Source organism: Microcebus murinus, chromosome 3 (assembly GCF_040939455.1).
Source record: "Microcebus murinus isolate Inina chromosome 3, M.murinus_Inina_mat1.0, whole genome shotgun sequence".
Taxonomy (NCBI): Eukaryota; Metazoa; Chordata; class Mammalia; order Primates; family Cheirogaleidae; genus Microcebus; species Microcebus murinus.
The window spans coordinates 35831524-35845472 of NC_134106.1; the positions used below are offsets into that span (position 1 = coordinate 35831524).

The window sequence follows — 13949 nt, forward strand, 5'->3', positions numbered from 1 at the left end:
CTTGAGCCCAGGAATTCGAGGTTACAATGAGCTATGATAGTCCCACTGCACTCCAGCCTGGGCAACAGAGTAAGACCCTTGTCTTAAAAAAAAAAAAATCATAATTTCGCTGCCATAAAAATGCACTGTGCTCTTCCTATTTCTTCATCCCTTCCCCTCTCCTTCTGAACTGATTTTTGTTACTTGTCTCTATAGTTTTGCCTTTTCCAGACTGTCATATAGTTACATTATACAGTATGGAGCCTTTACAGATTGGCTTCTTTCACCTAGCAATATACATCCAAGGTTCTGCCATATCTTTTCATGGGATGATAGCTCATTTCTTTTTATTGCTGAATAATGTTCCGTATATGGATTTGTTCAGTATATAATTTGTTTATCCATTTACCTACTGAAAGACATCTTGGTTGTTTCCAATGTTTAGCAATTATGAACAAAGCTGCTATAAACATTTATGTGTAGATTTCTGTGTGGACATAAATTTTAAACTTGTTTGGGTAAATACCTAATGGCAAGCCTATATTTAGCTTTGTAAGAAAATACCAAACGATCTTCCAAAACAGCTATGCCATTTTGCATTCCTATCAGTAATGAATGAGAGGTTCCTGTTGTCTTACATCCTCACCAACATTTGGTGTTTTCAGTGTTTAGGATTTTAGTCATTTCAAGGTATGGTATCTCATTGTTCTAATTTACAATCCCCTAATAACATAAGATGTTGAGTATGTTTTCATGTGCTTCTTTGGTGAGCTATCGGCTCAGTTTTTCTGCCCACTTTTTAATTGGGTCATAAGTTTTATCATTGAGTTCTAAGATATGTGTGTTTTGGATTATCTCAGTATTTTTTCAAGTAAACTTTTTAATAATGTGTTATTCACTCAACTTCAAATGCATACCAAACTAATCAGACATGCTCTTAAAACTCTCCTCTCCATGTTTTTCTCTTCTGCACTGGTATTAGAAGCCCGTTTAGTATAACTTTGGAGCTATCAGAGTTTAAAGAAGGGGGAGACACAAACATAAGATGAGGTATTATTAATAGCTAATGCTTATCAAGTGTTTAATACATGCTAGGTACAAGAAAATTATAACTATAACCCCAATTTTCAAGATGTGAAAACTGAAGCAACTTGCCCAAAGTCATCAAAGTAGAAGCTAGTTAATGACAGCATGACAGTGCCAGAATTTGTACTCAGGCAGTTTCATTCTGAAATGAGTTCAACGTGGAGGAAGGGCATCAAGAAAACTAATCTGGCTGCAATAGGAGGTTCACACCAGAAAGTGGTAAAAATTAAACCTAGACAGGGAGGGTGAGAATAGATAATGGCAGGTCTCCAATAGCAGATGCTTATGAAATACAAGACTGCCATAGAGCTGCTCTCTCAGCTTATTCTGTAGGTAATCGCCAATCCTTACTTTAACTATTCCACTTGAGGGGTTTTTTAGCCTGTTGATACGGTGGATCATGTGGATTGATTTTCAAATGTTGAACCAGCCATACACATCTGGAATAAAGCATACTTTTTCACAATATACTAGATTATTAAGTATGAAATGTCTGACTTCCTTAAGTGCTAAGTTTGACAATCAACAATTTGACAATCTCTGACATTTCCCTTTGACACTTCTTGTTTTATTTTATTGTGAAGGTACATCTTCAGTCTTTTAAACACATAGTTTGCCTTGTGATTATCTTTCAAATTTTTTTACAGCAATTTTTATGAAATCATGGATAAATCGAAAATTCATGTTATTTTTGAATATGAGTTCCATAGTGAAACCAATGCAGCACAGACAGCTCAAAATATCAAAGACGTATTTGGGAAGGATGTGGCTAATGAACGCACAGTACATCTATAGTTTGAGAAGTTCCATTCTGGTGATTTTAATCTTGAAAATGAGCCACATGGGTGACCTGAGACCACGTTGACTAATAAATAATGAGCTGAAAGGTGGAATGGAAGCAAATCCATCTCAACCTACTCGTGAATTAGCAGCAAGGTTTGACGTTACTATTCCAACAATATTGGACCATTTGAAACAAATCAGCAGGGTAAAGAGGCTGGATAGAGGAGTTCTGTGTGAATTAAAAGAGTGTCACCAGAGAATTTGTCTCAAAGCTTGCCTTTCTTTGCTGTCACAACATAAAGATGAACCATGAACCATTTCTATGCCATATTGTTACATGCAATGAAAAATGAATTATTTTTGATAATCGCAAGCATTTGGCACAATGACTGGATAAAGATGAAGTGCCAAAACACAGTCCAAAACCAAATGTTCATCAAAAAAGCTAATGGTGATTGTTTGGTGGTCCAGTGCTGGTATTATCCACTATAGCTTCATGAAACCTGGTCAATCGATTACAGATGTCTACTGCAACCAATTGGATGAAATGATGACGATGCATGTGATCGAGCAGCCAAGACTGGTCAACAGAGACAGGCCGATCCTCTTGCAAGAAAATGCTCAACCACAAGTCACACAAACAGCACTGTTCAAACTACAGAAGTTGCCTCTGGGGGGGTGGGGGAGCACGGGCAATATACGTAACCTTAACACTTGTACCCCCATACTATGCTAAAAAAAAAAAAAAAAAGAAGCTGCCTCTGGAAGCTCTCAGTCATCCACCATATTCACCAGACCTTGCACCAACTGCCTACCACTTCTTCCAGGTTTTCGACTACTTCTTGCAAGGAAAAATATTCAATTCTCAACAAGCTGTGGAAAACACCTTTTGCAATTTCATTGCCACTTGCTCTCCAGGCTTCTTTGCTGCTGGCATAAACAAGCTACTGTGAAGATGGCAAAACTGTGTTGACAGTTTAGGCACATAGTTTCATTAATTGGAGTACTTCTTGTTTGAGACACAATAAACTATACTTTTGATTCAAAATTGGACATTTCACATCTAATGACCTAATGTAATTCCTTATATACACTGCTGGATCCTCTTGAAATTTAATATTTCAAAATTTCAAAAAGATAATGCCTCCTCCTAAAAGTGGGTGGTACTTTTTTCAAATCTCTCCATTACTACGAACTATACCACTACTACATTGTTCCCTCTAACTCAAAATCTTAGGGTAATTATTTTATTGTTCAATCTCTCTTACCCTTCACATTCCATCTGTTGAGTCCTTAGATGTCTTCTTATTCCTGAGACCCTTGTTGAACCTAAGGGCTTTGCAAGAAACCCCTAACTAGTTTCTCAGCCTTCACCTTCTCTTCACACAACTACCAGATCAATCATCTACTAAACGATCTTTCCTCGTGTCATTTCCCCTCTTAAGATAGTCTTTTACTTTTGTGACAACAAACTGAAGTTCTTTCATTTATTAATTCAAAAAATATTTACTGAGTATTTTCTATATATGAGACACTGTTCTAGGATCTCTACTCATCTAGTGAGTAAATCTGATAAACTTAAAAAATACCAATTGTGGTAAGTACTATGAAGAAAAAAAACATGGGACTATAATAAAAGAATAAGAGCAGGGTTCTACTTCAAATAAAATGTTCAAGGAAGGTGACATTAAAGCTTTTCAACTAATGATGAAAAAGAACAGAGATAAAGATAGCAGATGTGAGTGTTCCAAGCAGAGGCAGAACAGTCAGCAGGCCGAGCAAGTAAGCAACAGCATAGGGATGAAGGTGGACAGGAAGGACTGGGCCCGATCATGGAGGATGTTCAAGGTAAGGAGTCGAGACTTTATTCTAGCTACAGATATTATTACAGGTGCAGAACTGTGTCAGAACTCCATATTGAACATTTATAAGCAGGAGTTGTAGCATGAGCTACTTTTGCTTTAATAAAAATCAGTCTAGCTGCTGAATGAAACAGCTAGAATTAAAGCAGAGATACCATTTAGGAAGCTGTTACAGTAGACCAGGTGAGGGACTCATTGAATCTTAGACCCAAGTGGGCAGTGGAGATGGGAAAGAAATACATATACCACCAACGCCTCTACCTGATTTCACTACAAATTCCAGGCAACAATTCTCACCAATACAATTCGTTGATTCTCATTTGCATGTAATGAAAAAAATTTCACATAAAAGTGAAGCTTGTCTTAACCCTCAGTATGCCTCCTACACAATTATGTATTATTTTTATAAACATCTGATATAAATGAAATCTTAGAGACACAAACAGAAGGCTCCTTGGTATAGTGGAAACACCACCAGCTTTAAGAGCATGGGCTTGAGGCCAACACACTGGTCTGAGTTCAGGGTTTGCCACTTACAAGATGTGTGACCGTGGCCATGTTACTGCAATTCTTTTTTTTTTTTTTTTTTTTTGAGACAGAGTCTCGCTTTATTGCCCAGGCTAGAGTGAGTGCCGTGGCGTCAGCCTCGCTCACAGCAACCTCAACCTCCTGGGCTCAAGTGATCCTTCTGCTTCAGCCTCCTGAGAAGCTGGGACTACAGGCATACACCACCATGCCCGGCTAATTTTTTCTATATATTTTAGTTGCCCAATTAATTTCTTTCTATTTATAGTAGAGACGGGGTCTCGCTCTTGCTCAGGCTGGTTTCGAACTCCTGACCTGGAGCAATCTGCCCGCCTCGGCCTCCCAGAGTGCTAGGATTACAGGGCGTGAGCCACCGCGCCCGGCCTACTGCAACTCTTTTTAAGCTTGTAATTTGGGGGATAAATAACACTCTTTACTTCATAAAGATATTTCAGAGATTGGCCAGGCGTGGTAGCTCACACCTATATTCACAGCACTCTGGAAGGCCAAGGCAGGAGGATTGCTTGAGCTCAGGAGTTTGAAACCAGCCTGAGCAAGAGCAAGACCCCATCTCTACAAAAACAGAAAAAGTTAGCCCGGCATGGTGGCACATGCCTGTAGTTCCAGCTACTCCTGAGGCTGAGGCAGGAGGATTGCTTAAGCTCAGGAATTGGAGGTTGCGGTGAGCTATGATGATGCCACTGAACTCTAGACAGGAAAACAGAACAAGATCCTGTCTCAAAATAAGCAAACAAAAAAATATATTACAGAGATTAACTGAGATAATGCAGTACATTCCAATATATCACACTCTGCTAGGCAAGATAATTTTAGATAACATTTAGACAAAGATTTTCCATTTCAGTAGTTATGTTTTTGCTTAAGACAAAATTAAGTCGTAAAAATGTCAGTTTAAACCCAAAGTAAGGAAAAATATTAAATATAAATTACAGTTCAGAAAGTACTCAGATTTGGCAAAAAATCTGAAGGCACTACACAAATACCCAAAGTTTGGGCAACATTGAGAAAGTGTACATAAAGGACCTGGCAAAGTAAGCTTAATAAATACTAAGTATTTACTATAGCATTTTCTTCTTTTTAAAATGTATTAGCAGAAGTCATAGGACTTATTTTAAAAGGCTTGTTCAAATCCAAGCTGTGCTATTTAAATAGCTATGTGACTCTGGGAAAGGTACTTGGCCTTTCTAAGCATTAGTTTCTTCACCTGAAGAAAAATACCTACCTTGTGAAGATCATATGGGAAAAAAACAAGTATGACTCCCAATAAAGCAGTGCTCAATGAATAACAGCTCTCTTGTTATAGAAAGTTCTGTGGAACGACTTTTTGAAAAATCTTTTGTTACGCTAAGTCATAATGAACTTTCTCCCTAAACTATTTTGTAAGACCTTAGGTCCCCAAACAGCCTTGCCAAATTAAGTTATCCCCCAGTTTTATGATCTATGCTAAGTCACAGAATTTTAGATTAGAAAAACCACTAGCAATCTTACTACACTTGGTAACAGTCTCATGGCTTGAAATACCAATCCTATTCCTTTCCACCTATCCAGATGTCCCCCTCCACCTCAGACTCCTCCAGTCCAAAGGGATGTCTCTTTTTTTCCAGCTATGACAGAAAGTGAAATGATGGAGAGTCAGTTAACCAGATTGGGGCAAGTAATGGTGGGATGGACTAGATTTTAAGGATTCCCTCTAGATTTCACATTCTGAGATCTTATGTGTTTACTTACTTATGATAATCCGTAATTCCTAAATTTATAAATCATGCACTATTTTTTTTAAATGTTTTTATGTCCATAAGCAATCCCTTCAGCATCTAAAACACAACATATTTTAAACACTTCATAACTGGGAATCATAGTACCTGCAGTTGAATCCCAACCTGAGATCCTGAATAAATTACTTAACCCTTCTAAGCCTCAGTTTCCTAATTTGTAATATTACTGCACAGGATGAAATGTGTGTATGATACTGTTTCCCTGAAAATAAGATAGCGTCGTATATTTATTTTTCCTCAAGAAGACACCCTTGGGCTTATTTTCAGGGGATTTTTTTTTTAAGTACAGTACAACAATCTACATTTATTCAAATATAGTTAGGTCGTCTTCTTCTGGGACATCATCATAACTCTCCAAACCCTGAATTCCATCCTGAATTTCTTGCAACTCTATTTCCTTTAGAACCATTGGCCCCAATCTCTCATGTCGAGCAATAGAGTTCTCATGGGGCAGATGAGAAGAGCTGCTCATCTTCTTTACCACTCCGCGACGAAATGCATGAGTTGTGCAGATGCACTGTGTAGCCACATCCATCACTAGCTCTTATTTTCAAAGTAGGGCGTCTATTGTGAAAATGCTTAGAAATCCTGCTAGGGCTTATTTTATAGGTAGGTCTTATTTTCAGGGAAACATGGTATATGCCTACAAACACAATTTGAAATGATAAAGATCTATACTAAAGGTACCATTGTTTAATCTCCAAATCTACTGTTCCTAATTCTGCTAACACCCTCACCAAAGTTCTCTTTCTCCCCAGATGGAAGTATCTTTCCTTTAGTTCTGTACCATCTAGTTGAAGCCCTGTTACTCCTAACCTAGAGTACCAGTGTTGTTCCTGTCTGTCCATCCCCAGGCTCTAGCCCTCCTACAGTCTGTAAACTTCATCAAAATCTACCTCAAAATCCTCCAATGGCTTCTAATCATCAACCAGCCTACCTTCTAGCCAATTTTGGCAGCTTCAAGGAATCAATTGGACTTTGCAGTATCAACTTCCACATCCCACACAGCCACACAGAATAAAAGCATGGTCTCTAAGTTTCATCATGTTCTTCTCCACTTTTGGAACATTCTGAACACCCATTACCATGTTTCCTCTAAAACTCAAACGTCCCCCTACCACAAAACATAGGTGATTGCTACTCTTTCTGAAATACCACTGTATGATATTCCTCTCTTATGGACACCACATATATAATAGTTGCACATGTGCCTGTCATAGCCCTCTGTGATTGATAAACTTATACACGCAGGTCAGATGCTGAATCTCATTGATGTCCAAAACCCAAAGGACCCAGACAGACTTTTAATAAATGTGTTGAGAAGATTTTTCTAAAATGACAGATAAACAAAAGAAAGTTTTCTTTTCTTCCTACTTTAGAAATAAGTCCAACCATTCTGTCAAAGAGCAATATATGATTTTTTACCTTTAGGTCAATCATTAGTCTAGATCCACTTCTGAACAGATTTAGCTCAAAGTTTATCTTTCCTAAGGCACACAAGTATTATTCTAAAAACTTTCACACACACACACACAAAATATATATATATATATAAGCAGCTTCTGATCCAGAAATGTGAGGGAAAAGTATGAGACAGCAGAGTGTTCACCTCTTTACAGAAAACAGGGTAAGAGCTGGTTTTTAAGAAAGTATTTATTTGTAAAATAAAGCACTGAAATGAGAAAATGAAGAACAACAACTAAAGAATACAAAAGAAAAGTGTACACATGCTTTAACCTTGAAAATAGAGCAATAAATTCTAATAATTTCATTCAATAATGCTCATCTGTCCTTCCCAAATAGGACATTCCTGGAAATCAAGGTCACAGGGAATTGGTGGAGACACACTGCACTACATGAATGGGTTCAGTACCCCCTCAATCTTCTTTGCATCTCACCATATTCCTTCCTCAATGTCTAAGATTTTCATTAATTTACCCAACAAACATTTAACACCTACTATGAGCCACAAAGTTAGATGCCAGGGGAAGCAAGAAGAAGAGTAAGACAAAGTCCCTGCTGCAAGGAACTTACAGGGAGCTCTGGAGTGTTACATGTAATAGTGTTAATGGGTGCTTTAGTGATACAGGATCTAACAGGAGGAACAAGAAAGGGGCAGTCAAAGGGGAGAAGCAGTCAGGTAAGGTTTAAAAGAGGAGAAAGAGGAGGAAACATGAGTAGGGGAGAGGGGAGACACATACCAAGAGTCAACATCACACCTAAAGGCAAGGAAAGGTACAATTTGGCCCATCAGAGCCTTGATGATCCACAGACCAGCAGCACCTTGATTATCTAAAGACTTGTTAGAAATGCAGAATCTCAGTACCCTAATTCGGCCTACAAAATCAGAATCTGCATTTTAACTCCGGGGAATCATTCTCATCATAGTTTGAGAAGCCCTGCTATAGAAGACTTCAAAGTAGTAGTTTGGTATAGCTAGATACAGGATGCCATGGGAAGGAACTCATAAGAGGTGAGGCTCCAGAGTCATCTCCAGCTCATAAAACACATGTACTAAATAGTCTAGACCTTATCCTGGACCAAATGGGAGCAAACACAGTGCTTAATTATAAACAGGAAAATGACATGATCAAATTACCAGGGAAACTAGGGGATGATGATCAGGGTAGGAGGAAAAGGGGAGTCATTCCAGATGAAGCAGATCTAACAGGACTAATGATCTCTGCAATCAATAAATAGGGGGAGAGGATACAGGGAGTGAGATATGAATAGGAAATCAAGCATGAAAATGCCCAGGTTCCTTCTGAAAAGCAGATAGCAATAGCAACTTTCACTAAAACAGGGAACACAGAGGAACAGATTTGGGAAGAAAGATCTTTGAGTCCAACTGCAGAAGTGTTGAGTTTGAAGTACCTACAGTTCAACCAGGTAGGATGTGTCTAGTAGACAGTCTATATCTAGGAGGAGAACAATGGCATCATCAGATAGGTACCGTGTTTCCCTGAAAATAAGACCCACCCATAAAATAAACCCATAGCAGGATTTCTAAGTATTTGCACAATATAAGCCCTACCCGAAAATAAGACCTTGTGATGGGCGTGGCTACGCAGCGTATCTGCATAACCCATGCATTTTGTTGCTGAGTGAGCAGCCCTTCTCATCTGCCCCATCCTGACAGCTACTATTCCAGAGGTGACCGGAAAGGTGCGGGCAGCCCGACCAACAAGGTTGGCTCCCTGTCAGGTCCTGGCCATCCTGGGCATGCTGCAAGCTGAGGCTTTGAGGGGAAAATAACATATACCCTGAAAATAAGCCCTAGGGTGTCTTCTTGAGGAAAAATAAATATAAGACCCTGTCATATTTTTGAGGAAACGTGGTAGGTAATGCCCTGAAGATGGTCACCCAAAAGAGAATGGAAAAAATGAGAAAACAGAAATGGACCAAGGGTAAAACTCCCAAGGACATCATCAGCATTTAATGAATGAACAGAGCGAGGCGGAATGAAGTGAGTGAGAAAAATCCTAAAGAGAAGACAATCTACAAAGATAGCATGATCAATACCAAGAAAAGGGTCTCATGAAGGGGAAAATGGAAGACACACCAATATGCCAGAGATCAAGGCCTAAAAAGTTGATTTGGTAATTCAGAGGTCCTTTGGAAAAATTAAATAAACATACATCTTACATATACATAAGTGATTAGAAGGATACCTATCAAAGGCTCTCTGGATGACAGAATTAGGGGAGATTTTTATTGCTTTCCCCCCTGGTTTTGCAGTTGTTCCTGAAGGCATGTTTTATAATTTTTTAAAAATACAATAAAAAAATTAATAAATAAGACAATGATGGCCTTTGCCAGTGGTGTAACTGCAGTGGCTAAAAGAGTGAATGAAAAGTGAGGAAATGAAGAAGACAGGAGAGTATGGACAAGGAAGAAAGACTGGGAAGATTCTAGAGTACATATAGAGTCCCTGGAAAGGTTTTGTTCTTCAGGTGAGAAAGATCCAGGCATGCTTACAGGCTGTGGGGTAGGAGACTATACAGAGTGAGTGTTCAGAATTCAGGAGAACGAGGGAACAAATACTTTTTTATTGCCAGCCATAACCTGAGCATATAGTGGTGAACAAGACAAAGTCTTGCTCTCATGTAGCTTACTTTCTGCTAAGGCGGCAGTCTCCAACCTTTTTGGCACCAGGGACCATTTTCATGGAAGACAACTTTTCCACGCATGGGGGCAGGGGGATGGTTTCAGGATGATTCAAGTGTTTTACACTTATTGTACACTTTATTTCTATTATTATTACATTATAATATATAATTAAGGCCAGGCGAGGTGGCTCACGCCTGTAATCCTAGCACTCTGGGAGGCTGAGGCCAGTGGATTGCTGGAGGTCAGGAGTTCAAAACCAGCCTGAGCGAGACCCTGTCTCTACTATAAAAAAAAAAACAGAAAGAAATTAATTGGCCAACTAATATATATATATAAAAAAATAGCTGGGCATGGTGCCACATGCCTGTAGTCCCAGCTACTCGGGAGGCTGAGGCAGGAGGATTACTTGAGCCCAGGAGTTTGAGGTTGCTGTGAGTGAGGCTGGCGCCATCGCACTCACTCTAGCCTGGGCAACCAAGCGAGACTCTGTCTCAAAAAAAAAAAAAAAAATATATATATATATATATATAATTAAATAGTATGCAACTCACCATAGGTTGGGGACCCCTGTACTAAGGAAACAAACAGGGAGAAAAATAAATAATATCAGACAAGTGAGACATGCCATGGATAAAACTAAAAAAGGACAATGTCGTTTTTCAGATTGAGGTGAAATAAGGTTCCTCTCAAGAGACATTTGAGTTCTGAATGACAAGAAACCAGCTTTACAAAGTAAGGTGGAAAGGCCTTGTTATCTCTACTTTACAAATAAGGAAACTGAGGATCAGACAGGCTAGGTAAAACAGGAGTCTAAGATTATGCAGCAAATAAATGGAACCCAGGTATGATTAACAACCAGACCAATACCCTTTCTACTAAACTGTGTTCACTCTTTATTCAGTTTTCTTCAAATGCAACAGTGAAGATGAACAGTAACATTGACCCTACTCTAACCTCACAGGGATGTTAGAAAAATAAGAGTAATTGGCACAACTTTCTCAAAAGAAACTTTCTGAAACCCAAGAGATGTGGTTCTGTGCTCAGAGGCATGATTTCTGAAGGTTAACTGTTCAGTCCTAATAAAACACAGGCAGGCTCCAAATTACAAGTAGGCTACATTCCAAAGATTTACAACTAAGCTGTTAGGAAATCATAAAACATTTCCTCCACATTACTTTATGCAGAGATGAAGTTTTCAAGCTGGTCTACAAAGGTCCATATAATCATAGTTATTATTATTTCTATTATAGTAACTAACAAAGCACTTATTATGGTATCGAGCCCTATATTAAGTGATTCATGTAATTTCATGCAATGGTAACAATACTATTACCATTTCTATATTATAGCCAAGGAAACTGAGGGTTGAAGATGTTAAGTAACTTGTTCAACGGCATAATACAAATAAATTGAGGAAAAAGCAGTCCAGACCCAGCCTATTCCAGATCCCTGGTTCTTAGTTCTCATGCTAGCTCCCAAAGTACCTTTAATCATAAGCATTAGTCTTTGAAAATCAGTTCTTCTCCAATACTAAAACCTCAGCACTCACGTCCACTTCTCTAATCATCAGAATACTACTCAAATTAACACTTTCATCAACCTTCCTTATCCCCTACCCACAAAAGTTTACACCAAACCTACCTCCTTTCTAGGTTATATGAAAAGAAAGAAAACAAACAAAAAACCTACCTCCTGATAAATCTCAAACCATCCTACTGAGAGTTTAACTTGTCTTTGCATCCCCGGATCCCAGCATGTGTTCACTAACTCATTCAATGACACTTAGAGATCCTACTGTAACAACTCCCAACTCATACGACACGTTCGTAAACATCAAAGGAAAACTCAATTCAAGAAAATGGAGGAAAAAGCCCAAATTGACCACAATTAAATGCCCAATTCTAAGCTATCCCTACCTCACCCGAAACTCCCAACCCCCCCCCCAGCCAAAAAAACCCCAACAAACTAAAGCCCTCAGAATCGAAATACTGGACAGTGATCCCACGTGGGACACCACCCAGGCCCGCCAAGCGTAGGAGAATACCACCCGACCCCCACAGCAACCTTCAAAGCCCCCCTCAGCTTCCTTGGTCGTCGGTAGCCCAAGGATAGGAGGACCCAGCCCGAGGTAGCAAGGGCAGGATCCACGCCGGAAGCAAGCCATGCCCGCAGCCATGACCTTCTGCAGGTGCTTAACCCTGTCACCCGAAGACGCCTCCTGGGGAGCGTAGTCCGAAGCCTGGAGATGCTTGGTCCTGGGGCAGCTAGGAGCGTGGAGAGGTCACAAATGACACCCGGACCCCACCAGAGCCAACGACCCCCGCGCTGCAGCCTGGCTGGAAGAAGGGCCTGGACACTCACCCGGCGACTGGCCCGGCGCGAGCGGCCGGCAGACCCGGGACGCCGTGCGGCCGGCCTGGGCCGCCCGCGAAGAGGCGCAGGGAGAGCGGGAGGCGCGGGGCAACCCCGGCACGGAGGAGCCAGCGGGCGGGTCTCAGCAGGGCTGCCATGGCTCGGCTGTCCCCACGGTGGGATGCACGTTCCGCCAGAAGGACAGGAGGAGCACGTGACTGCCGGGTCACCCGGCGCGGGAGAGACCAAAGGCCGGGAGCGCCGTATATAGGGGGAGGCAAGATTTGTTTTAGGTTGGAAGATGGAAAAACCTATTGCTCTAAGAAGATTGGAGCCCCCATGACATAGATACTTAGATCAACAGTATTTCTTATTTCTTACCTAAGAGGTTTTATTTTTCGTCTCACGTACGTCCTGTCAGCATGTTTAGTCACTCCACCCCTGCACTTTTTAGTTGGTAGAGCCTCAAGAGGTCGACTCCGCCCAGGTTGGCGCGGGGCATTGCGGGGGGCCAACTAGTGAGCACACCCGAGAACTCTCGAGAAGAGCCGACCATGAAGCTCCCAGAGTGGGACAGTCCTCTTTCCCGAGTGCTGCGGCACACGCTCAGCGGTTCTCGCTCAGCGCGGAAGTTGCGGCGCTCACGCGCAGGGACGTGCCGCGGCTCTCAAAAGTGTGGCCCAGGGCAAACGTTGAGGACCTTTGCACTGTGCAGTGGGCCTCCAACGTTAAATGTGGTCTGTGTTATTGGCACCTGGGAACAGTGTAAAGGGATACGCAGGTCCAACCCTAAGTGCATTCGCAGTGCCTCGCTTTATGAAGTCGATGGAGTCTAACAAAAGTCCTATAGTTTTAAAGCTGGAATTGAACACATTCTCTTTCCTCTCCCTCCAGTAAATGCACTTGTCAGCAGATAAGATAATGATGTCGCCGAGCGCGGTGGCTCACGCCTGTAATCCTAGCTCTCTGGGAGGCCGAGGCGGGCGGATTGCTCGAGGTCAGGAGTTCAAAACCAGCCTGAGCAAGAGGGAGACCCCGTCTCTACTATAAATAGAAAGAAATTAATTGGCCCACTAATACATATAGAAAAAATTAGCCGGGCATGGTGGCGCATGCCTGTAGTCCCAGCTACTTGGGAGGCTGAGGCAGAAGGATTGCTTGAGCCAGGAGTTTGATGTTGCTGTGAGCTAGGCTGACGCCACAGCACTCACTCTAGCCTGGGCGACAAAGTGAGACTCTGTCTCAAAAAAAAAAAAAAAGATAACGATGTCATTAAGAGCCCGAAGGTGGCTGGGTGAGGTGGCTCTCGCCTATAATCCTAGCTCTCTGGGAGGCTGAGGTGGGCGGATCGCTCAAGGTCAAGAGTTCGAAACCAGCAAGAGGGAGACCCGTCTCTACTATAAATAGAAAGAAATTAATTAGCCAACTAATATATATAGAAAAAATTAGCCAGGCA

At 41.1% G+C, this 13949-nt stretch overlaps 1 protein-coding gene across 1 annotated transcript in view; it reads right to left on the reverse strand.

Moving 5' to 3' along the window:
- The window catches only part of LRPPRC (leucine rich pentatricopeptide repeat containing), a 111205-nt gene extending 98495 nt beyond the window's left edge, over window positions 1-12710 (reverse strand). The window contains exon 1 of the mRNA XM_012756383.2: window positions 12503-12710. Within this exon, the coding sequence (XP_012611837.2) occupies window positions 12503-12651 (149 nt within the window). The 5' untranslated portion in view covers window positions 12652-12710. The remainder of the gene's footprint in view (window positions 1-12502) is intronic.
- Between the last annotated feature and the right edge of the window lie 1239 nt (window positions 12711-13949).